This window comes from Lissotriton helveticus, chromosome 2_1 (genome assembly GCF_964261635.1).
Source record: "Lissotriton helveticus chromosome 2_1, aLisHel1.1, whole genome shotgun sequence".
Taxonomy (NCBI): Eukaryota; Metazoa; Chordata; class Amphibia; order Caudata; family Salamandridae; genus Lissotriton; species Lissotriton helveticus.
The window spans coordinates 1126443431-1126470301 of record NC_136059.1 but is presented as its reverse complement, the minus strand read 5'-3'; the positions used below and the strand labels follow the sequence as shown (position 1 = coordinate 1126470301).

Below are 26871 nucleotides of genomic sequence, written 5' to 3'. Positions count from 1 at the left end.
ACCCAGTAATGGATTTTCAACTAAAGCATTTATGGTCTGCTATTTGGGCAATATGTTAAATATTTTAAAGTGACGTTGCGGAGGACTAAACAAATGGGATAGGAGCCCTCGTTTCTCATGTTTCAATGAAAAAGTGTATGTATGTCCAAAATATGCTGGGAGTGCAATGGCAATCTTACTCTGGCAGGTAACATATTAAATGTCACCGCTGAGTAGCCATTAAAAACGAGTTAGGGTGTCTGGGATTTGAATTCATTGGCATCCTACAATAGTTATAAGTGTGTTAAAACTTGTTACAATCTTAACGTTAGCTATACTACTCACGAAGTTAGACTCCTTTTTAGGTCTCGCCTGTCGATGCGCATGCGCATCGAGCAAGCGAGACTATAGGGGCTCATCCACTCTTTATCCACACTGCAAGGAATCGTGGCGATTCCTTGCAGTGCCCGTGACTTTTAAGGTCAATGCGCATGCGCATTAAGCTTATGCGCATGCGCATTGACCTTAAAAGTCACGGGCGCGTGCATGTCCGTCTTTGTTTACCCGCTCCGCCCCCTCCCGCCGTGTCGCCTTGCCTACTCTCTTCCACAGCCTCCCCCAGCTCCGCCCCCTCACTACTTGATTGCACGGCCGCTAGGCCGTGCCTCCCCTACTCTCCTCCCCCCTCCTCCTCTCCTCCCCTGCCTGCCTGCCGCTAGCCTTGCCTACTCTCTCTCGCACCCTCCCCCAGCTCCGCCCCCTCACTACTTGATTGCACGGCCGCTAGGCCGTGCCTCCCCTACTCTCCTCCCCCCTCCTCCTCTCCTCCCCTGCCTGCCTGCCGCTAGAAAGCATGGGATACTGTGCTGCCTTAACTATTTGCTATGGCCATGTTAAAATCAGAGCCAAGTCGTAAATATACATTTTTCCACACCACTGTTTTTTCGATAAAAACGTGATTATTCACAGTTTACGCTGCTAATCCGTGACCAAACAGACAATATGAAGCTCTGAGTCTATTCTCTTCCTAGCGTGCTGTGACTGCCTCCCCCGCTGTATCCCCTCACCCCCCCCCCCCCCTGCTGTATCCCCTCACCCCTGGTCTCTCCCCACGTCTCTCCGTTGCTCTCCCCTCTGCTGTCGCTCTCTCTCTCGCTCACTCCCCGGCTCTCTTCTTGCCTTGCTGCTGCTCTGCCTCTTTGTGTCTGATCCCAGGCTCACATGTCGGAGCTGGCAGCCCCCGCGGCTAGTTCCTATCTGTGCGACAGCATTTTTAATTTAACACAACCGCCTTTGATGTTTTCAAATATTTATAGCCAGCTTCAGAGCACTGCAGAAGTGTTTCCATTCAGATGGAACGGCTCGGCTCGCTCTCCTCGTGCAGGCCCTCTTAAACTCGGATCCCGCGGGATTTAGTTCACGCGAAATTCTCTCCGTGTCTCGTGCTTTTCTGTCTCTTTAACTTTTACTTTCCTTTCACAGCCTGTCATATGTTGTTGGACTCTCCCAGAAATAGCTAATGGATCGAAATATCAGAATATACAGAAAATCGAAAACTGCGACCAAGAAAAGCTCGTGCTGAGAAGTAAATCTTTAAATCTAAGAAGGACTTTGCGTGCTTTACAAGTGTTTACAGGGGAACAGCGTAGAACTGCACAGTTAATTTGATAGTACAAGCACATGCAATGGATGCACTTATTTCATATCTGTTTAATCCGTTCATTTTAATTCCTTTGGTCGCTTTAGTTCTAGTCATTATTTCTTTGCCTCTCCGATTGCGCTCTTCAATTACCCTCCACGCCCACAATTTATTTTTCTCATTCTCTGTAGTACTCTGCCAATTCTCACAATGTCTACCATTTTTCGAACCCCGCCTCCCCCCTCCCTCCCAGCCTCCACAGTTTCCGCTCTTCCAATATTCTGAATATTTCTGAATTGTTTCGTTTCTCTCCCTGTATGGAAGTGTGAAGTTTAGAAACTACCTGAAAACGTGGTTATTGAAGCAGGCTGTACACTCACCCTCAACCCCTCACTCACCCTCACTCTCACTCATCCTCACTCACCCTCAACCCCTCACCCTCACTCACCCTCAACCCCTCACCCTAACTCACCCTCACCCTCACTCACCCTCAACCCCTCACTCACCCTCTCACCCTCAACCCCTCAACATCAACCCCTCACCCTCACTCACCCTCACCCTCACTCACCCTCACCCACCCTCACCCACCCTCACCCTCACTCACCCTCACTCACCCTCACTCACCCTCACCCTCACTCACTCTCACCCTCACTCACCCTCACTCTCACTCACCCTCACTCACCCTCACTCACCCTCGCTCTCACTCACCCTCAACCCCTCACCCTCACTCACCCTCAACCCCTCACTCACCCTCACCCACCCTCACCCTCACTCACCCTCACTCACCCTCAACCCCTCACCCTCACACAGTGCAATAGTTCTCGGAGCATTTGAGTTAGAGCTTTTAGAAATGTTTATGGCTTTTTTTTTTAATTCTTTAGCATTGGCTACAGGAAACAAAAATGCTAAAGATTTACACAAAAACCCATAAACAATTCTAAAAGCACTAACTCTAATGCTGCGAGACCTATTGCATTTCCAATGCTTGTTCAGTTTTACTTCCTGGGTCAAATCCCTCGCATCCATGTATGCCGGTGGTATGTGGTGTGTTATATGGACACCATATTTATTATGCTAGAAAAAGGACATTGGGACGGGTCCTTTGTCTAGGCTGTATAAGATCTGAGCGCCATTTTGGAACGGCTTCTAGTTAAAGTGAACTGCTTGTATAGCATTGTGTTATTCTACATGCAGATTGCAATTTTACATATTCTATGCTGGTTATTAGACCGCTATCAAGATTAATAAAAGAATGCCTGTCAATTGAAGTTGATGTAGATCACACTACTGGCATGTAATGCCTTCCTTCTTTCATTTCTCAATGGAAGAGGATGCAGCCATTTTCAAATGGAATAGGCTGGTCATTTATAATACCCGATCAGATAGATACTATTTCTATGTAGAGAGTAATGGTATTCTCAGGGGAGAGAGACCTTGGACTTTACAACTGTAACATTGCAACTTAAGGGGTCAGGGTATACCTACCCTGCCCTATTATATTACTTTTTATTTTTTTACTTCTGACAATGGGAATAACTCCCCGAGCCCTGTAATGGCTGGCTGTCTGCTACATTTTTCTGATGTTGCTGGATGCCAATTAGAAAGCTTGCTCTAGAAGGAGTCTGACTCCCCTGGCAGTGAGATAGGCCAAGGGAAATGAAGCTCCCTGTGCCAATCAGAACGCTCTATTCTTAAATTGGCGCTCCCGCTAGAGTCTCATAAGTCTCTCGGAGACCCAACCATTCAGATATACAATTATATTTTAACCTTAATTTCTCAAAAACTACTGAACTGATTTACACCAAATCACAAAAAGCATAATCTGTGGACCAAGGCTTCCTGCCAAATTTGGTGTAATTCTGTTCAGCAGTTTTTGCTGTAGCCCGTCTTAAAGAAGTCTAAGGAAAATGCATGGGGATTTTGCGCTTTGGAACCCTCCTTTATTCTTGGTCCGTACTTGATGGATCACCCCGAAACGTCCCATGCACAAACTAATCAAAAAGTAGCACCTTTTAGGAAAGTTCTCTGGAGATTCCTCAAACAGTGCCAAAGTTAGTAGCAGCACAAAAAATGTTTTTCCTAAGGAATAGGTGATCTAACTATCCAGTGGCGACTGCAACTTGGTAATACATATATATATTTTTTAGGTCTCACCTGAGCCAGCACATGCGCTGCTCTGGCGAGACATTTAGTAAGCGTGGTTTTGAAAGTGCTACCCAATGCATTTGATGGCCTAGCGCTTGCGTTCACGCGCGTGTGCAGCTGCCAGCTTTCACCATCCGAGGCACCATCTGGTTCACTTTCGCATTCCACTTTTGCGAGCGCACGCACTCCCGGTCGCGGCCGCTCATCTCGGTTTGTAAGTACAGGAGTTGTGGCAAACAGTTAAAGCTTTCTCTTTTCAGATCAGAATTAGAGAGCCAACTTTGAGGAGGTGGGGGGAGGAAAGGTTTGGGGTCACGTCTTTTCCTTTGCGTCGATAATCAGCTTTACATTAGAGATTCAACATTCAAACTCTAATATATTTCCTTTGCCTCAGTTAGCATAGTTTTAGGGGATCACTTGCAGTGTTTTATTGAACTGAAAGTGCCAAGCTGCAAAATGAAGGATGGATCTTAAGAAAAGAAAAAGCTGAAGAAAAAGAACAGCTCAAGAATGTTGGTTTGGGATAGTTTCTGAATTTATAAATGCTGGTTCCAGGACGTAAATTCAGAAATGTTTCTCCTACTTTTTTGTTAATACTATTTTCTTAGCAAAGTTCATTTCCTTGCATCGCCTAGCACTCATTTGCGGCTTCACTTCATGTAAGGTGGTGCGGAAGACCACAACATCTTTTTGTGTTGGATTTGGACGAAGCTTGAGATGCAGCTCCCACATGCTGACAGAGGACTGTGGAGCGTGTACTGCAGTTTTCTCGCCCAGATCTCTTTGTAACTGCACAGCTTCTCAACGCCAAAGGAGCCGAAACGTGGTGCTGGTCCGCAGGAACTGTGCCCGATAGATGTTTGGAGTGGAACATTTTAGCAATTTCAAGGTGCTGCCTTCCAAAGAAAACATGTGCATGGGCCATGTCCCAATCGCAGTCTGTTTATTAGGAAATGGAAATTCAGAAATTAGAAGTCAGATTTTGTTCATCGTAAGTGGGGTAGTCTGCTGTGAATCTGACTGTACGCACAACATTTTTGTCATGTTCATCTTAGATCCTCAGATCTGTGTTACCACTTGCTAACAATATTTGCTGTATTTGTTCCTCCTGTTCTTTAACCAAGGACAGTAATGATTCTTGCTGGGATCCTAACCAGGCTATTGCTTTCTCTTCTGGGATTATGGTACATGGCAAATGCCTTCCTAGGATTTCACTGTGAAAACATCTGGTCTTGACCACCAGGTACCAACAAGCCAGCCCCTGGGACGAGCAAAGCACAAGCACCAATCAGTTGAAACAAAGCAGTTACCAAACTGCTCTTTTCTTATGATGTCACACCAAGACCTGAATCTGTACTGGACATTAAATTCTGTCATGCATCTTGTGTTTAACAAAAGTTATATACATCCAATGTGCAGAACTCTCACAAAAGAACCTTTCCCTTACGTTATCTCATATTGATGTGTCTGGATATAATGCAGCATTTACCACTGGCAACAGCCCTTTGGCACTATTTGCAGCTTAAAGCCTAGAGATGAATGGTACCAAAATGGACCGTACGCTCCATATCTAGCTGCGTTTTATGACACTAATTTAATTGTGCTAAATAATCCTGAGATTATTTGTCTCTGTGCCTTGTAGGTTCCCATGCGGTCATACATTTTTAATTTGTTCACTATGTGCTTTCTTAACTTTGTGCCATTGTACAGAAAACAAGCATTTTAAGACTCCTTTCCTAAAGAGGCCTTTTCTCCTCTCTGCTAATTCCAAAACAAGCATTGGCATAGCCAATAGGTCTTGCCTTTGGCACCTTATAAGTATTTAGTTATGCAGCACAATATCCTTGGTGCAACAACATTAACTGGTGCATGGTTAAACACTTATAAGGTCTCAAAGGCGAGACCTATTGCCTTTGCCAATGCTTGTTTCCCTTTGCGGTATTGGAGGATTTTGGGGTGCTGTACTTGAGCACCAGAATATGTTACACATTTTTTATGCATCAGGAGATTAAGTGATTTGCCCCGAATCACAGGATATGAAGCAAAGGCCAGTATTTGAACCAGATTCCCCACTTCTAAGGTCAGCGCACTCTAGCTGCAAAGCCACAACTCCTCCTCTAAAACTCCTACTCATTAGCAGATGTATATACCTAACACACACACACATTTTCAATGCCCAAATCAAAGTTATGTACAAAAATGTACATTCTGCATTCAAACTCCTATTCATTATTCATAAAGTTGCGTTTTGTTACGTTATTGCATGCAGATATGCCAGTAAGAGCGGGGCATTGGGTACTAGCAGACTGTGAGGTGATGGACAGTGAAAATGACGAGATGACACACAGATTGACAACTGTGCGTATTAAGATATTTGCTGGGTTTTTCCATGCTCTTCTAAACTTACAGATGTAAGAGCCAGGCATAAATGGCACTGAGGGTGTGGGCAAGGGCATACATGGATCTCCCGTTTGTCGAGTGGAGTTCGGTGGTGGGGGGGGGGGCGTCTTCAAACGGAAAATGAGTATGCATATAAAGAAAAAATGAACACAAAAATGTATTTGGATTTTCCCATTTTAACCATCCCTAAGCCTGCAGATTTCCAGCAAAAAGAGAACTGTGCATGCCTATGATCAGATACTACAACCAGGGAAAGTACTGAAGCTATCCTTGCCTTTTCTGATTTATAGCTAGGCTCTCGATGAATGTGGCCCGAAATGGTAAATCCCTACAAGTCTTAGCCATGCACCTGCATGGGTTTCCGATTTCTCTGTCTGTTTGGCCTGTAAGCTGCAAAAGTAATTATGACAGGCAAACCAAGAGACCTCATGAAACATATCTCTTTATATATATGTACAATTTTTTTTGCAAATGCATTTTATGAGGTTTTCACACATTATTAAAACAAACATCAATGACACTGAAACCATATCTAGCATAATAATATCAATACATTTCCCTGCCTCTCTACCCCCGACCGACTAAGCTATGGATACTTTGTTCCCCCAGTTGTAAGTCCTTGTTTGTACCACATTCTCCATCGTTCCTTATCTTGGTATTACAACATCACTGACATAATCATTGCTCAAACATCCATAGTGCGCATTGCCTGGATGAAAACGCCAACTCTCCCGTTCTTCCTCCATGTACGATTATATTGGGTGCCAAACACCCATGAAATTATCTCTGTCTTTATCAACCGTTCCAAGGCTATTGTTTCCCAAATTTGCCAGAACCATGTGTGCCATCTGTTTCCAATGTTTAACAGTTGCCATTTGTGCTATAAGTAGTAGTAAGTAAGTTATTCTCCAGTTGTCCAGCATTCAACCTTCCCACCGCAAAGGGCGCATGCTCAAAATCGTCACATCTGTGTCAGCTTGTATTGGAAGACCTATTATCTCTTTTATGTCCGCCAAGACTTCCTTCCAATTTTTTTGTATTTTGGGTCATTTCCACCAGGCATGTAAGGATGTGGCCACCTCTCCACCATTCCTTCTAACAACTGTTTGTGGTAGTATGGGTCAACATCCTATAAAGTTTTTCTGCTATTAGGTACCGGCTCGTAATATCTTTTAGGGACGATTCTATATGACCCATGGAGAGGTTATATTTATACATGTCCCTCCATATTGTTTCCCATCTCTTAGCAGTTAGTTCACGTTGTAAGGCATTAGATCACCTTTTCATGTAAGCACAGGAGGGTGGCACTAAAGAGAAAAGTAAGAATCTATATAGGACTGTGATACATCCTTTGGGGCCATGGTATGTAGTTAATCATTTTTTCGCGTATGTGAGTAGCTGATATAAACTCTGGTTTGTCCAGAAAATGTGTTAAATTAAATGGGAAGGTCGTAATATTGTGTCTTAAAGCAACAGTGCCCCAAACTTCAAGTAATGTGTTTGTGATCGGACTACTATGCGCATTTGAAGTCTATGTTTGCTGGTGACCAAATTATGTCCCATAGAGCTGTCCCTACAACTGCCCTCTTCCTGTTGAACCAGTGCTTGTCAGAGTCCTTTTTAGACCACTCCCCTACTATTATCAATTGTTCAGCCCTGTAATAGCTCCTAACATTTGGAAAACCCAGGCCACTTATACCTCTTACTGTTAGCAATTCCTTTTTTAAGCTACCCTCAACGCTTTGCTTTGCCAGACAAACTTAACCAGGGGCCTCTCAAGATCTTCTAATGAGGATGTATCGATGCAAGGCCGGAATGCCTGGAAGATGGATAGAAGTCTGAAAATGAAGTTAATTTTTACTGGTGCAATGCAGCCTAACCAAGAAATGTACTGCTGTCCCCATTTGTCTCGACATGTTTTATTCTGTTTTCATAAGGAAGGTATGTTGACCTTGTACCATCCTGATAGAGAGTAAGATTCACTCCCTATATGAATATTTTTTAAATCTAAACCATGAAACCTAGAAAGGTTTACAGGCGTTAAAGGATAATTGTTACCCATATGACCGAGAGAGATGGGCAAGTCAGATTCTAAAATCAGTTGTCAAATAACACATCTTCATTAGCTTTCTGCTTTAAGAGGACAACCCCATCTGACCAGTTTGAGACTACACATAAAAGATCTGATGTTGATCACAAAATTCGTCTAGGTTGACCAAGTTGAAATAATAAATAAATTGTCCTGAATTGTGGGTTTGAAAGTATTAAAACTCATCAGCCACTCTCAAGGAGTGGCTTTAAGGTCTTCTCAATGGTTCAGCGTGTCTGCGGAAGATAAAGCATCACCCGTTTCTGAATATGCATTATAGAATACCACCCTGGAGGGCGAACGACCATCGCAACGCATGCGTCACATCGCATGCGTTTACGTCGCGTGCCGTCACAACGCACGCGACGTTACAACTCGTGCTTTCACTACGCACAACATAACATCGCGGGCGCCATTACATCGCGGGCGCATTTAGAACGCAGGTGCTGGGACACGGGCGGCGGGGACACAACGCTGGAACCACGACGAGAGATAGGTAAGGGCGACGCTGTACTCGTAATGTTGTAGGGTTTAGGGTAGTTGGTGGGGAGTGTAGTGGAGGGGATTGTTTTAGGGCTTAGGGTAGTTTATGGGCAGTGTAGTGGAGGGGAGGGGTTTAGGCTTTAGGGCTTAGGGTTAATAGTAGTATATGGCAGTGTTTTAAGCTTTAGGGTTAGGGCTTAGGGTTAAGAGTCGTATATGGCAGTGTTTTAGGCTTTGGGGTTAGGGCTTAGGGTTAAGAGTCGAATATGGGATTGTTTTAGGATTTAGGGTAAGGGCTTAGAGTTAAGAGTCGTATATGGTAGTGTTTTAGGCTTTAGGGTTAGAGTTAAGAGTCGAATATGGGAGTGTTTTAGGCTTTAGGGTTAGGGCTTAGGGTTAAAAGTTGTATATGGTAGTGTTTTAGGATTAGGGTTTAGGACTTAGGGTTAATAGTTGTATATGGTAGTGTTTTAGCCTTTAGAGTTAGGACTTAGGGTTAGGAGTCATATATGGTAGTGTTTTAGGCTTTAGGGTAAGGGCTTAGGGTTAATGTTTGTGTATGGTACTGTTTTGCCTTTACTGTTTACACCTTAGGATTGAGGGAAGTGTCAGGGCGTTGTCCTGTGTTTGGGGGGGACCGTTAGGGAGAATTTTGCGGTGTGATAGAATGCGTGGTCTTTGTGTGCAGTGTAAAGGTCTTTTGCATGCATGTGAGGGCGGAGTGCGATGTAATGGTTTGCGTGGTGAATGCATGCGATGTAACAGTGCTTGCGATGTGAGGAATGCGATGCAATGGTGTGTGTTGTGTTTGTTTGCGTTGCATCATCATACATCCCCCTGGCGGCCTATTTGAGTATGCAAATGGAGCAGACTCAATCATACCCAAATATAACAAAATGAGATACATTTCTTTGGGAGTTCATGTTTTAAGCTGTATACAATACTGACAAACAGCTCACTTACAAGAGGATATTTACACTGTTTAAAAAATATTAAAAATGTATATCTTCTTTGAAATTAAGACATGCCTAAACATATATGTCAATGTCCCTTTTCTTCATGTTATCATATCACCCTTTAGAGTCACTTTGCTCCTGTCTATTTTTTTCCAACTTTCTTGCAATACATTTCAGTTAAGCACGTCAACGGAGTAACACTACTGCCTGGATTTGCCCTTCTGTCAGCTGGGCTCAGTCTCCTTAGTTTGTGGAGGTAGTGACTTGTTGTTTTCTCAAGAACACCAATGAGGTAGAACCACGTTTCATTCTCATGCATCAAGGCAGGAGATGTGACAGCCTAGCGGGTAGAGCCGCCGACCTTGAAACTGGGCAACTAGGTTCAAATTCCAGCCTCGGCTCAAAGTCTTACCTAACTTAACCTCCCTGTCCCAAAAAAAGTCCCTCTGCGGATGAGTGTCGCGCTCTACAAGTACCTTTTAAATAATAATAAATACATATTTCAAACCATGCACCTGGCTTATTAGGAAGTAAAATTACATAAAGAGAAATGCCACAATAAAAACACTTTCTCAGCACATTTAGATTGATCTATTAAACTCGTCTGTTTACAAAGCTCTATAGCGAGGCACAGTTTTACTACATTAGTGTGCAAATCTTATTAACCTGTATACACAATGTAAGGACTTTTCTAAACCAGTTGATTTAAACTGTGCTTACTTTTGGCTTAGTTGGCTTATCAGGGTGTCGTAAAATCCTCTTCCTTTCCTTTGTCTTCTGAGCTCTTTCCATACATTCTCTGCGGGTGTTTCCTTAATGCCTTAGTTGCTCTAGCTGTGTGATAAAAAACATTCTCACTCACTCATTATTTCGAAAGCGTTTATCTAGTCTTACACCAAGTAGCCGTTTTGTACGTATTACGCATGCTTACGTTAACGTGCAGTGCGCGCAGACGCTCCGTGGCACACTGAATGCTCGCGCTGTGTATTCGCAGAACGTTTCGACCATTGCCCGTCTTATTTAATGATGTTTGCACTTCCTGGATAATGAAGATTTCTGATGGTGTTTTTAACATTACTGGGCGTTCAAGATGTTTGAGAAAGGGGCAAGGCCAGCCTTTAAGTGGGGACGAAGGCTGGATTCCAGTTATTCGCGGTTTATTATAGCAATACATTTAGCAAACAAAGATGTACTGATAAATCATTAAAAAAACACAAAGTGGCTGCAATGAGTTTCTATTTGTGCATAAATTATGTATATTGCGATTATGCAACTCAGCGGTAAACACCTCCGAACGATTTAGGATCAAGCCTGCACATCAGGGTGGAGATGTGTGAGCTGCAGATGTGTGAAATAGTTGCACTGTTTAGTTTTTTTTGTTGGACTAACCTGTCCTTCTAAAATTAGGAACCATTATGTACCACTGAGGAACAACCCATTCAGAGGTGAGCTGAGAGGTGCACTTTTTATTTTTTGTAAGATCTTTTTATTGTAAACAAGGCAAGCGATAGGCAGATAAGTATTTCATCACATGCATTACAGGGGAGGTACAATTTTGCACACTGAAAGGGTATACTTTGTGCAAATGCTAATGAGAGCATATCTGCACTGCGCATATTTTGGGCAAACATTTTTTTTAAATTAGGCTTCACGTACAAGTCGTGTAATTGTGCAAGTTAACATTTGCACATGCAAGTTAACATTTGCAACAAGTGCATATGCCCCCTTTCAATCTGCTTGGTGAACCAGGCCCTTTATTATTCTTATTATTCTTATTATATACACAACTGTGTTCATAAGGCAACCTCGAGAACTATGCCTTTCACCCATTCAGCCTTGTATTTTATGTTCAAACACTACACTTTTAGGAAAAAATGGTGTTTCCTCTTTTTTTCCCCAAAATCATGTCTCAGTGAGTTTACACCGTACTTAGTTGCCGACTTGAAAACATAATAATCAGCTTTTTTGCCTTTATTTCCTAGTTGCATATTGCACATGCCTCAGTTTGTTTCACTGTGTGGGAAGTTGGAAGGTCCGGTCATGCGGCCCTCCGGAAGTATCCACAGGCGCCCTAGAGAGAGGGTGGTGTGGATTTGGAGACTGGTTCAAGCTGCCTTCTGCTATAACAAATGACCTTTGCATCAGGTTTCCGAGCAGTGTTTTTAAAACAACTTAATCTACAACATTTTGTGCTGTGGGTCACAGTGTGTCATTTTTATTTTTAGTTCTGGATTGTCAGCTCTACTGTGAGCTTACCTTTTGTTAATAAGTATTAAACATGTAACTACTGTGCATTAGCGCATCCCAAAGGCATATTTATCTCTTATACTCTTACTTTTGGTTGGTGAATATTTCTGACTCCTTTTTGGGGTGCCCTTGCATTGTAATACAGCTTAAAAGTTCTCGGAATGAACATGAATTCATATCCATTTGTGTTGTGTTTGTTTCACTGAAGCAGGCTGTCCTCATCGTTGCCGTTAGGGCTCAAATGCTTGCCAGACCTGTTGGTTTCGATGCTTGTTCACTTTCAGATGAGCTCTTTACTTATTGGTTGCCAAATGAGGCTGAAAGCTCATACCTGGCCTTTGTGGAGAAACCTAATTTCTCTGTGAGTTCTAAAGAGCAAATTACCATTAACGTAATCTCTTGTCTTGGTTTTATGCAACATACCTCTTTCTTAGAACACATGAATAACGTAGTACATGAGTCACGGTTGTAAGGCGCATGGGCTAGTTTGTCAGTCAATCAGAACATTTGTAAAGCGTGCCACTCACCCGTGAGGGTCTTAAGGCGCTGGGGATGGAGGGGTGCTGCTACTGCTCGAATAGCCAAGTTGTTTCTGTAGTCTAGTCTGCTGCTGACAAGGGCCTGGGTGACCGTTCTTCTTGTTTCGGTGGGGATCCACCTGTAGATTTTGTGGAGCATGCGGAGGGTGTTGAAGCAGGAGGGCGAGACAGCGTTGACTTGCTTGGTCATGGCGAGTGTTGAGTGAAGGATGAACCCTAGGTTGCGTGCGTGGTCGGTGGGTGTTGGTGCTGCTCCCAGTGGGGTCGGCCACCAGGAGTCGTCCCAGGCTGAGGGGGTGGAGCTGAGGATGAGGACTTCCGTCATGTCCGAGTTCAGCTTCAGACGACTGTTCTTCATCCATTCGGCTACGGTCTTCATTACTTCGTGGAGGTTGGTTTTGGCGGTGAGGGGGTCCTGGTGAGGGAGAGGATCAGCTGGGTGTTGTCAGCGTAGGAGATGATGTTGAGGTCGTGCAGTCAGGCGACGTAAGCGAGCTGTGCCATGTAGATGTTGAACAATGTAGGGCTGATGGATGAGCCGTGGGGTACGCCGCAGGTGATCTCGGTGACTTTGGATCGGAAAGGGGGAGGCGGGCGCTCTGGGTTCTGCCGGAGAGGAAGGAGGTGGTTGATTCCAGTGCCTTCCCTTGGATCCCTGCGTTGTGGAGGCGTGTGAGTGGGGTGTGGTGGCAGACAGTGTCGAAGGCGGCTGACAGGCCCAGGAGGATGAGGGCAGCGGTTTCGCCGTTGTCCAGCAGGGCCCTGGTGTCATCGGTGGCGGCGATGAGGGCAGTTTCGGTGCTGTGGTTGCTGCGGAACCCGGACTGGGACGGGTCCAGGATGCTGTTCTCCTCGAGGTAGTGGGTCAGTTGTTTGTTGACGGTCTTCTCAATGACCTTCCCCGGGAACGGGAGCAGGGAGATGGGTCGGAAGTTCATGATGTCCTTTGGGTCAGCCTTGGGTTTTTTGAGTAAGGCGTTGATCTTGGCGTGCTTTCAGCTCTCCGGGAAGGTCGTGGTCTTGAAGTAGATGTTGATGGCCTTGCATAGACGGGGTGCGATGGTGGCGCTGGCTTTGTTGAAGATGTGGTGTGGGCAAGGGTCTGACGGCGAGCCAGAGTGGATGGTGTTCATGATTTTGACGTTGTTTATGTTAGTCCAGGTGAGCAGGGGATCGGTTTGAATGGTGGCTGTGAGGTCGGGGGTCTCGGTGGCTGTCGGGGCGGTCACGGTGTTGAAGCTCTGCCGTGGATGTCTGCGATCTTACAATGGAAGAAGGTGTCAAGGGTGTCGCATAGGTCTTGCGAAGGTGAGATGTCGTTGGAGCTGGGGTTGGAGAGTTCCTGCGCGATGTTGAAGGATTCTTTGCTGTTGTGTGCGTATCTGTCTAGGATGTCTTTGAAGGAGGTCCTTTTGGCGGCTCTGATGAGGTGGTGGTGTCTGCGGATGGCGTCCATGTGGGCTGTGAGGTTGTCCGGTGTCCGTTCTCGGTGCCATTTCTTCTCTAGTTTTCGGCAGGTTTGCTTGGAGGCCTGGAGGTCCGCGGTGAACCAGCTGGCTTTCTTTTTGGTGTGTCTGTTGGAGAGTTTCTTGATCGGGCGAGAGTGTTGGCGCAGTCGTTGATCCATTGTCTGAGGTTGCGGGCGGCGGTGTCGGGGTCAGTGGGGTCGGCGGGCGGGCTTCGGCGAGGGTGGTGTTCAGCTGGTCTTCTGTGATTTGTTCCAGCAGAGGCGGGTGATCTGTTGAGTGCGGTGGTGCGTGGTGGGTTTCCGGAAGGTGAAGTGGATGCAGCGGTGGTCGGTCCAGTGGAGTTCGGTGGTGTGACTGAGGAGATGTGGGAGCTTGCGAAGAAGATGGGGTCAAGCGTGTGGCCGGCAGAGTGGGTGGGTGTTGTGACGAGCTGTCTGAGTCCGAGGTTGGCGAGGTTGTCAATTAAGGTGGTGGAGTTGGTGTTGTTGTTCTCGGGGTGGAAGTTCAGGTCCCCGAGGAGGATTTAGTCTGTGGAGGCAAGGGCGTGCGTACTGACGAAGATGTCGATGGAGTCGCTGAACTGTGTCCGGGGTCCGGGGGTTCAGTAGACGAGGGTTCCTCTGAGGGTGGTGTTGGGATCAGTGTGAATCTGGAAGTGCAGGTGTTCGGCGGTGCTGAGGGTGTCATTGGTGCTGGTCTAGACTCTCAGTGTGTTCTTGTGGATGATGGCGATTCCTCCTCCTGTTCGTTGGTGCGGTCCCAGCGGGTGGTCTTGTAGCCGTCCGGGATGGCTATGGCGATGTCTGCTGCCGAGGAGGGCTTCATCCAGGTCTCCATCAGGAAGGCGACGTCTGGGGAGGTGGAGTGGAGTAGGTCCCAGAGTTCGATGGCTTGCTTGTGGGCGGAGCGGGTGTTGAGTAGGGTGCATCTGAGGTGGTTGCGTCCTTTCTTGGCGGGTGGATTGGCGGGTCGGATGCTGGTGAAGCTGCAGTTCCGGCAGGAGAAGGGTCCTTAGGTGCGCTTCGGGGTGGCCCGGAAGCAGGTGTGCGATCATCCGGTGTTGAGTGCGTGGAGGGTGATGGCATCGTAGTGGTGACGGGCGTTGTGGCGTTCGCGGGGGCCAGGAGTTCTGGGGCTGGGCGCGGTCCAGGCGCGGACAGGCGCAGACGGTTTGTATTGCCATATGCATGATAACAACTCTCGCCCATTAACCTGCATCTGTTTAGACCTTGTGTCGAGCCCTGCACTGTTCCACATACCAAAAATTTAATTCACAAGACATCCAATAATTTTGACTGACTGAATAAACACTGTTGAGAATGAATGACTAGACTCAAATAATGCACAACCTTGGAGCGATTTCTTGGATTTGCGTCTGACTAACCCAAATGGAAAAGCTAGGAGTTAAGCCACTTATGAAGGATATTTGGGATGGTGGCTTCAAGGGAGTAAGACTTCCAGATTTTAGCAGCTTGGTCTCCGCAACCCCTCTTTGGGGTATGTTGGAAGGGGAAATGGTCAAAAGTCATCAAGAAACAAATACGTAGGGAGATGGCAGACGTGCATTGCACAAATCTGCATGAAAGGTAACAAGGAGTTCTTGCTGTATTGACATTAGAAGGCCTGGTATTCTATTTAAAGCAAATTCTTCCTGCACAGCCACCAGGTGGATAACATTTCTCGCCTAAACGATGTGGCACCCACTGTTACCACCACTGGCCAACATCACACGAGCATTCATTGGCCTTTGGAGTCTTTAAAGGGTTAAGTTGTAGTTATCATTTGCAAGCCATATCATTGTTTTTTATGAAGCAGGGTGGGTTTTTGTTAGGCTTTTTTTACATTGTTCTATTACTAAAGTCTCAAACCATTGTCCTGTGTGACAGTATGCTGATTGAATACAATGAGATCGCCGTAGGCTTACAAAAGAGTAAGGTTTTTGGGTAATCAAGATCTGGTTTTCCAGAAGACGTATTCCTTAACCCGTAATAATTGTGAATTAAAGAATAATTGCTGAATGGAGAAGCTTCAGTGAATTGCACCAATTAATTTTGTCTTTAATGTTGCAATGCCATTAGACATAGAGTTCAATGTTCCGTTATTTAGTAGACACTACCGACCCCATTTGCAAAGGTGTAGGGGAAGAGGTCCAAAATGTGCTCCAGTTTGGGTACTCGAGTAAAGGCCATGCCTTTTGTGGAATTTTCGGAAAATTCCAAGAGTAATTCTGGAAATGTATGCAAGTCTTAGATTTCAGGGAATACTCATTTGTGTAATATTTCTACGTGCTGATTTATAGCCAGTTTTATAATTCTGCAAGCTCAGATGCATCATAAATGTGAATTTTCAGATTTAACTATGACTTTATTTTTCCAAGGGAAATGGGTAGTCGAAAAGTGTCGTGCACATTTTCTTGACCTCAATATTGTCACATATAACTGTAGGCATGTCTGCCTGCACCATCACCTCATGGTGAAAGCTTCAAGTGTGCAACCAAATCATTGATCTGGAGATGTAGGGGTGCACCCCCCCCTTGTAAGCAGCTAACCCCCTCAATGTAAAAAGGGCTTTTATAGGTATATAAGAGCATCTTATATATAACAGGTGACTTGATTATGATGTGTAGGTAAATTCTCTGTAACATAACTCTACTTTTTATCGTTCTCATGACATTTTTGATGGTGCTTTCAGGACTCGGTTTAAAGTTGCGGTGGCCGTTCTCTCTGGAATCACAACAGTTCTCGCCTTCATTAAACCAGCATTAAACCACATAACCCTCATGACGCTGGGTGTGCCCTGCACAGTCTTACTCATCACAGAGTTGAAAAGGTAAGTTTCAGACCAATGTTATAAAAATGTCTTTAGAAATAGGACCCAGGTTTTAAATATGATCTGATTTTGATTTGTGACCATTGTAATTTGCAAGGGTGTGGTTTGGGCTGTTTTGGGCACCAGGGTGCTGTTTCTGAGTGTGTTTTTAATGGTGCTGTTGTTTTGATAGCTCACGTGTAGGCTTAGAATGACTCGCTGACCTCACTTTCACTCATTGTATCAGAAGCGTATCCAGTATTAGAACATTGGAATGTTGGGAGCTCCATTGAAGACAATGGAGTGCTCCGGGCTTCTAATGGCCGGTAAAAGCCCGGGGCTCCAACATTCAAATGTTTGTTAACAGCTGTTGCTGTAAACTAAAGGCCTCAAGGAGCCCGAGGCGATTTCTATCCCCTTGGAATCCGTGAGGCCTTTGTTTTACAAATTAGAACATTCTGCTCTCTAGGGGCGGAATGTTCTAATAGCCTTATAGCCCTCCGTAGCAGGCTCTACTGGCCATTAAAAGCCCGCTCCCTTGTTAAAGGCCCTTGTGTTCAGTTCAGACCTTTAACGCTGGGGGGGGGACCTTTAATGGCCAGAAGGCTATATTGTTTATTGTATTATTGTCTTTGAGTAGTTTAGAATGCTTAAAGTGCCTTCAATCGAAAGTGAGTCTGTACGCTCGTTCATAAAAATGACATCCTAAACAGACTTTCAAGATTGGGATGATTTGGCTGGTTGGAAAAAAAGTGAGTTGTGTGTCTTGTAAAATTGTGATATTTAAACACACACCGTTGTGATGGGTAGTGGCACTTGGCAGGGACAGGGACCCAAGCTGAATTTAAATTCCATTAGGTTGGATGGAGCAGGATAAGTGACCGGAGCTTCTCCTCTGGGATCCCAGAATCACCGCTTGTGTCTTTACCCTGATTGCACACTGACTACAAGATATAGATATCCTGGAGGAGTTATCAACAATTTAACTGACGCCACTTGTCCCTTTCAAGGATGTCATTCGGGGCTAATGTTTGCTGTTGGCGAGGCTCACTGCTCACATTGGGGCAGTAGTAAAACTCTGCTCCCTCCTCTATGCACATAACTGCATGAGGCCTGCAAAGGCTCCTGTTTGCTTGCCTGCCTGCACAACAGGCATTTATTCCTAAGGCTCCTGACATTCCAACACCAGAGACAAACATATGTGGTTATTCTGGTTACTTTGGATCTGTTTAATGAGAAACAATGGGCAGAGGTTCTACAAAAGATGTGTTGTTTGAATCATTGGAAGAAGTACCATCAGAGCACAATGTTAGATCTGACATGAGCATTTTGAGCTTGTGAATCCTCCAAGAAGGAGGATATTAGAACGCAGTAGTTGTTGATTCAACTTGTTCTTTAATGGCTGTTCTTTCCACAGGATTCTCATGATATTGATTTTTCCATGATGTCCGGAAAGAATAAAAGTATGAAGAATGTTTATTAGTCCCCTCTAAAGCTTAGGGAAGGTGAATGAATATTGGGAGAGGAGTTGGCCTAACGGCTAGGGCGCTCGACCTCGGGCAAATCACTTAGTCTCCCCGTGCCTAAAATGAATGGGTGTCCGTCCTCATGTAACGTAACTGGTGCTATGTAAAGCGCTCTGATACCTGATTCGGTTCGGGTCTAGTTCGCACTATATAAAACTCTGCAAAAAAAAAAAAAACTTCATCGCCTTCAAAATTTGCAAGCTCCTAATATAAATATTTTTTTGCATAACAAGATCGATAATATTTTCCACTCACTTGGTTTCATCATAATTTATTGCAATTGGTACCATAGCAAAGCATTATCAGATATAAATTGCAGCATTTTATACTGACGATGACAGTGTACTCTGATAAAGAATTTGCAATACCATTTTAAGATTTGTTTGCTCGAAAAATAACATTATAACTCAGCCCCATTTTTTGGTCTCACCTACAACCAAAAAAAAGCGGATTTCGGATTCTGGAACCTGATAGCTGAAGAAACCCTCTGCCCTTTATTCCAAGTCATTACCAGCGGAAGAATGACTTAAGTTATTACATTTATTGATAAAGAGTGTGCTCCACTCCTTTCCCAAGGTGTTGAGCAATTACTGGCAGCAGAAAAAACAAGCCCAACTCTGCCACTTATCATACACCTGAAAAGCAGAGGTGAAGCCTGTGCCCATTAAAACTTTGAGCAATATATTTACATAAGTTTTTAAATAGTCTTCACTGAGCTGAAAACGAGGTGGTGCATTCTTTCGTTGTCACTGTTTTCACGTCTTGTTAGGGCTTTAGCGTATCCCTAAATAGAATGTCCCTCCCTTTTCTCCTGTATGAGACCAGTCGGTAGGCTGCAAAATCATTACTAACCTATGCAAGACACAGACAAGTCTTTTCTATGCTGGCTTGACCGTGCAGTTGTCCTAACAATTGTTTAAAATATACATGGAGTACGCTTTGTCTCTGCCTAGCGCACTGTTTATCTCTCTCCCACCTCATGCTATTGGCTGTTTTTTGTATCATTTCGCCTGGTAAAGAGGGCTTTCCCTGAAATGCATAAGGGACTATTTTACACTTTAAAAGCTCACAAGATCATCATACATTAAATTATTTATCTCTTATAAGCATTATATGCAGAAACAATCAAATCATTTGTTTTTTTCACTGCAGCAGTTAAAAAAAATGTTTTAGTGAGAATAGGCCAAAACCTGAAAGGCCTATTGGCTTTGCCAATAGCTGTCTTTATTTACTTTTTTAACATTTTACTTGTCATTTTCAACTGAAAACCAACAACACAATACAACAACATAACTCAACATTGCAATAGAGAAATTGCACTCATATCGTATATCAGCACTTATAGTTCAGCGAACCCATTAACATAATAGGGACAAACGCCTCAGTTCTCACAGCCTGCATAGAGTTATGCATACCTTGGACCCAGGGTACACAGTAGAATGTCAGAGAAAGATACAATAAGCATCCATATATCTCCTGCGGCACATAATATTAACCTGGGGATGCATTCAACCATGTGGTGCTATACCAGAGACGGTCACAAATCGAGCATACCCATCATTCATTAGGGCCCCCTGGTCACACTCCATCCGAATTGCTAGTCCTGGCATCAGCCGAATTGCTCAGTAAATATGTCTTCAAAGACTGCCAATTGTCTCTAGGCCCAGAGGAATGAGGGAGTCATTTGTGTATAATTCCATCTGTTTATTGCAGTTGACCACGTCCTCACTTGCTCTAATAAGGAGGCCCTTCTCCAAGGCTAGCTCCTTAAACGTCCCGTGTGATGCCACAACGTCCTTTATATGGCCTAGAAAGGCAACCTTGTGGTATGGCGGTTCCATGCCCTACACCATGGTTGAGAGCGCAGCCATGACTACCTTCCAGGATAGTTGCAATGAATTACAGGACTGGCGTACCACATCTGTCACAGATATTCTCCTCCCTCAGCCCAAACTGACATAGACGTATTGGAGGATAGTAAGCACGATGGAGGAACTTATAGTGAACAATCCAGAGCCGACTTACTAGAGGCGAACAATCCAGTGCGGGAGCAACCAAAATTCCATTTATCTTCGAAATCCCCTGTCCCAAATCCTTTTCCCACCCTATCCCAGCTTTGCCCTGTGGGACACCACAGGATCTCCCCCCTGGGCAGAGTGACAAAGTGTAGTGGTTTTAGTATCCTGTAGCTTATCAATGGTGGCAAAGGGCTCCTCAGGGAATCCTGGGATAACCAGCCTGCACGTGCCCCGAATCGATAATATGTGAAGAGCTCCAAGTGGACCCGTCTTTATTTCTAGTGGGATCATACCCTCCATATTTCAAGATTACGTTGCTCACTACCCAAAGTATCATCTCCATCGAACAATGCAGTGACCGCCCCTGGAGCAGGCAATAAGAGGAGTATGGCCATGCCACATTTCAAGACCTTAGGTCTAGATTCTCTCCCTTGCACACACACTCTGTCTTACTCTGTCTCTCTCTTTTAAACATTCTCAAATCGTGCTTCAAATCTTGGATTTATGAAAGTGTCAGATAAACATCTCGTTTCCTTCCATCTTTAAATCGGCTTTTGAACACTGAGGAATACTGCATTGTGCGCAGTAGAGCCCACCGGTCTGTCACATGCGTGACATGTATGGATGGCTGATAAAGCTTGGAAACAGGGAAAGCAGCCATCCCAACCTCCTCTGGCTTATTAGGGCCACAAGGCTAATACTTTGTTTCTCTATTTCTCGCACAGCTTTCCAGAAAAGGATATCAATTTGAGAAATAATTGGTTATATAGTAGGAGAGATATAACAGAAAATTTGATTATCCTAAGATTTAAGCCTCTTCCCCATTCACACATGACTTTCCAAGACCCACAAATGTCATTTGTTATTTTCCTCTACTCGAATTTTAATTATTTTACAATCTGAATAGATTGGAGGCATACCTGCATACAGATGTGTTTTAAAACCTCAAATGCCCCATTTTCAAATTCTTCTCATTTTCAATTTTAATTCTTTTTCTTGAACCTAAGTGCATGAACGAATTCACCACTGCCAGTATTTGCCCATTGTTAAAGTTACTGTGCAAGTAATGAAGAATAAATAAATTAGCATTTTAAGTCAAACACGGGTGTACAGAACCTCTGCTTTGACTATGTGGGAATAGAGCAGTCTGTGTCCAACTCTGCATGTAACGTGCCTGCCACACCAAACTTCTTTTCATTTCAGTGCCCTGCTTGACAAATAATGTACTTTGACCCAGGGCATTCGGTCCTGGTTCACATTGTTAGCTGTTTAGCCTGTTGGCAATGATGGATTAATTCACTAAATAAACTCCCGCTTGGGTTGGATTGTAAGTGAGCTTTTTAGCGAGCCTGCCACAGGAGGAATAGCATTGCTTTCAAAATAAGATATACACCCTATAAGGCAGTGGTTCTTAATTTATAGTCTGGGGTCCGCTTGGGGTCCCACAAAGCCTACTTAGGGGGGTTCGCTTTCAAAATAAGATATACACCCCCTAAGGCAGTGATTCTTAATTTATGGTCCGGGGTCCCCTTGGGTTCCCACAAAGCCTATTAGGGGGGTTCGCTTTCAAAATAAGGTATACGCCCTCTAAGACATCAATTGCGAGCTTCCTAGACCCTCCATTAGGGCTGGTAACTGGGTTTATCAGATGCAGGAGGATTCCAAAATTTGCTGTAAAACTGCGGATATTCCCTCCGGGACTTGGGCTGCGAAAACCAGCCAAAATCTTCAGAAAACACCCTGGGGAGAATGGGAAATATCAAGTCTATTCAGACCCGGAATTACTGATTTCACAATAACTCTCTATTCCTCAGTGGAACTTCAGGGTTTCACTTTTAAATCTTAGGTAATTTTGCACCCCTGGAGATAATGGTACTCCCTGTATTATGCGGAATCCAACCTATAGCACTGGCCACTCATTACGACGGCCTAAGTCTAGTGATTTCCTGTTAATAGCAGTCGTGTTTGCTCTCCGTTACAACCACTCTTACTAAATGGCAAATGTTCTTGCTTTGTTAATGTGACTCCTCTGTATGCATGGTTCATGACCTGTCAATTGGACAGTTGCACTGCTCTCTCAGATCACTGACTAACGGAATATCAGAAACCTCGAATATTTCCAGAATGACCTTCAAAATGCAAATACGATCCACTCAAACTCACTGGACCTGCTTCGCATAGATAACTTACACTGTTGAATAAATGTACACTTTTTATTAAGTTTACTACTTTTTGGTAGTCACAAACTTCACTTTTGTAGTAGCTTACACATTTGTAGTAACATACACTTTTGTAGTACGTCCAGCACTACACATGGCCAACCACCTGTACTGCAACACACTCCCATAGAAAATAATGGAAGTAGGGACTTAAAATAAAACCCTGTAAGAAATAATGTTAAATTTAATAATTCAAAATAGCTAAAAATATTTTAATAAATTATAAAATATATTTTTGATCTTCAGCCATTGACTGCATGTTACATTCAGTCCGTTTCATAGAGTAACCTATACATGACGTTATTCACCCAGAATTATTTTCCATAGACGACATGAATAAAGGACAAGATAAAGTATGAGGGGGCGACTGGGTTTGCTCAATATTGAAGGATTGTTGCAGCTTTACTGGTAATGATACTAATAGTAGTGCTGAATGCAGTGGTGGAACCAGTACTAGTTGCACAAGTAGTAGTATTTGTAGCAACAGGATGGTTGCATCACTTGATGTAGCGCTAGTTTAGTACATTTAGCATTGCAGGTATCAGCTGACGTTCTTGTTGTAGTAATGATACTAATAGTAGTGACACCAGTTTTAATTGCAGGAGTCGTTATAATAACAAAAGTAGTAGTTACAGTAGTAGTGCCAGCAGCAGTAATAGTAGGAGTAGGACCTGCAGTAGTGATAATAATTATAGCTATGGTACAGGTGTAGATCTCATCTTAGTGGTTAGTGGCAGAGGTTGTTTCAGTATCATGGTGGTACTGTTGGAACGCCACTATTCATGATCTCAGTAAGTGTACTAGTCGTAGTAGTAGTAGCAATCGTGCTGGTCTTAAAAAAGGCAGAACTGGTAGCAGTGAACAACTGCTGTCCTTGGAGGCGTGAACACCTTCCCTTTTGCACTTTATTTCCACCTTCAGCTATGCTGCTGAAGGTGGAGCTGCAGTGTTGGCAGGAGAACAGTCCTCTGGTGGTGCATGGGGATGTGCATCAGCAGTCGTTCCTGGTGAGTCCAGGGTCCAGGGCTCTAAGGTCAGCGGTGGTGTATCTGCTTTGGGTGGAAGAGCCAGGGGTCGTGGCGATGGGCGCGTTCCAGATGTGAATGAGTGCAGATGGGCTTGCCTTTGGCGCGCCTGCTGCGCAGCAGCCTCCATTAATAGTCTTGGGAGGTGGGAGGGGGTAGCAGGGAGGCGGGAGGGCGAGAAGCGGGAGAACGGGGTGGGGGGCAGTGATTACCAGCGAGCCAAACACTAAATTGACCAAAACCAAAGGAAGTAAATGAACGGAACCAAAACAATACCAAAGGAAGTAAATACACTGAACAAAACCAAAGGAAGTAAATGAACTGAACCAAAACAATACCAAAGGAAGTAAATACACTGAACAAAACCAAAGGAAGTAAATGAACTGAACCAAAACAATACCAAAGGAAGTAAATACACTGAACAAAACCAAAGGAAGTAAATGAACTGAACCAAAACAATACCAAAGGAAGTAAATACACTGAACAAAACCAAAGGAAGTAAATGAACTGAACCAAAACAATACCAAAGGAAGTAAATACACTTAACAAAACCAAAGAAAGTTAGAAAGCAGAAGAAATCACTGAATGATTACCCAAATTACCAGTTTCCAATTACCAAATTTGAGTTACAGATGTCGCTAGGCAATCCGGTGTAGGGCCAGCCCTGGCAATGGGCCTCTCTTCAGGTTGGCCCTCGCTTCTGTGTGGTGCTGTTGATGGTCGTGGAGGTTCTGGAGTGCAGAGCAGTCTGTGAGACACTTAGATTTGCGTCTTTAAATGTTAGTGATCATTTCTTGCTGGCAGTGTGTCTACGTGATCTAGCTGGGCAAAGCCAAATGGCGGCTGCAGTCAATGACCTACTGCTGCTGTATTCTTTGCATTGAGAGAACTTGCTTACCCCGTTCACTCTTCATCCATGAGGGGGGAAATTATCCAATCAGACTGTTCGATTTTCAGGATTGGAGACTTTCACGAATGCAATTTCAAAATTACTTTGAAATTCCACAGCAATTTCTCCAAAACTCGGGCATGGGGGCGGTCTGAGTGCCCACCCGTTGGGGACAGGAGAGCGGGTAGCGGTGAATGGAGGATACGGAGAGAGACATAGCTCAGCAGGGGAAGAGTCCAATTTGAAGCTGGGCAGAGAGAGGGCACGCTTTGTGACAGAGAGAGCATAAAAAGGGTTCGGGAGAGAGGTTTAGCTTGGCTGGGGTGGGCAGCATGCCAGTTGGGGATTGAGAGCATGGATGAGGGAAGGCAGCTAGCACCGTGGGAAGAAGGGGATGGGGGGTTCAGAGATCACAGGAGATGATAGAGAGAGGGGGCAGTGGGGGAGGAAGAGTGCATTTATACATTTGGGATAGGGAGCTTATTTGTAGGGCAGAAGTAAGTGACATCCTAGGAGCAAGGCACCTGAAGCTGGGCGACAGTTGTGGCCAGAGGGAACCCGTGCTACCCAGCTGATACCAAAAACATTTCAAATATGTGTGCATGATTTACAAAACCACCAAAAGATACAAGTAACAACATAAACTTCCAAAAATGCAGCTTGCCATCAACCAATGACCAGCAGAATTAATACAGCTGCTGTAGCTGTCGTTGACAACCTTCTGTGAGGTATTAACACCAGCGTTTCTGCTTTGTTGCTCTCACACAATCCCTTTGATTTATTTGACACCCTGGACAAGAAGATCCCCTTTCCTTGCCTATAGGGCAGGATACCTGATCCAGCCTATCGCATGGCTCGACTGCCCAGGACATCTGAAACCACTTGATGTTTAGCTTCCAAGGTTGCTTGCTGAGTGCTTCACGTGTGGGGTACCACATTTATGCAGGGGGCATTTAGCTGTACATGTGGCACTTTTCAGGGTCGGACTGTCCTTTAGGCAGTCGGGCGGTGCCTGATAAGCTGGTCTGACAGATCAGTGTGTGAACTGTTTTTCGGTTAATTTCGGCCTGTTGTATAGCCCAATTAGTCAGTTTTACCGTTGATTTCCCAATAACAAACATTGCCTTTAGTAAGCTCAAATTCATGCACTCTTCCACACCTTGCAAAAAAATATGTATACAGCGCGTCTTTACAAGTAGACGACTGGCTTGATTTGCAAATGTGTGCGACATTTTTAGGTATCGGATTTGCTAATGGGGGCTACTTTTATTTTAGTGCCTGGGCTTATTTTGTGACCCAGCCCGACCCTGGGCACCCTTGCAGCTGCTGCGACCACCACAGCCATGTTATTCATACAGAATATGTCACCTAAGTTTGCTGTAAATGTTTTTGTGATGCAAGGCGTGTGACAGGTTTGACCATGAGGTCGATACCACCAGCTGTTACATCCCAGCAAATCTCAGGCCATACAAGATCTTGTCATGACAAGACAAACTCAGGCTTCCGCCCCCCCCCCACCTCCCCCAGAAAAAACAGAGTGCCATTTTGGATTCATGTATACCTGATTGTGCATTGTTTTTTTGTGTTATGGAATGACATGTAACAGTATGTTGCTAATTCTTCTACAGACAGTAAAAACTGGATATTCCTAACACTGTTTTAATGTTTCAGGTGTGAAAACATCCGTGTGTACAAGCTTGGCCTGCTTGCGGGGTTTTGGTGGACGCTAGCCCTGCTCTGCTGGATCAGCGATCAATTGTTCTGTGAAATCTGGTCTTCATTCAACTTTCCCTATTTACACTGTGTATGGTGAGTTGCCATCATCTTACTCTCATAAAATACTCTTTTATTGATGGGCCGCTGCGCTGCCCAGTACGATGTGCTTCCGCGTGGTTACGGGTCAGGCCTACACTGGCAACCCCTCCTACTACGAAGCACAAATATAAACTGTTTCATTAATAATGACCATCTGATCACAGCTGTTTGTTGTCAAGGTGTGTCTGGTTGCCTAGGCCCGTGGGAGGGAAACTTGATACTGCCTTTGGAAAGCTTTGTTCCTTCGGAAAATACTGATGAAGGCCCGTTAAACAATTGCTAAAATACTTTTTCATAATCCTTCTTGCCCCCTCCTGGGAATATTTTGAATTACTAATAATGTGAGATGGGTGGACTTAAGGGATGAAATGTGTTTGTAGTGTGTTGTTGCAAAAGTCATTTTTCAGTTTTGTGACAGTAGCACATTCCTAAAGGTGTGTTGCAATTTACACATGCGGTAGAAAGAGCACATATTTGCTATAACATATCCATTGTCCACATTTATTTAAAGAGAAAAAACGTGGGATAATTTTTTAGTTTTTGTATGCTCTGTAGCATGCACTCATTTCAGTCTCTGTTCCATGATGTACCCCATCTTTGGATGACATGCATTTGACATATACGT

At 44.4% G+C, this 26871-nt stretch overlaps 1 protein-coding gene across 1 annotated transcript in view; it reads left to right on the top strand.

Moving 5' to 3' along the window:
• Nucleotides 1-26871, top strand: part of ACER2 (alkaline ceramidase 2) — an 85933-nt gene that overhangs the window by 38932 nt on the left and 20130 nt on the right. The window contains exons 4-5 of the mRNA XM_078675960.1: nucleotides 16638-16775; nucleotides 26103-26240. Coding sequence (XP_078532086.1) covers nucleotides 16638-16775; nucleotides 26103-26240 — 276 coding nt within the window. The remainder of the gene's footprint in view (nucleotides 1-16637; nucleotides 16776-26102; nucleotides 26241-26871) is intronic.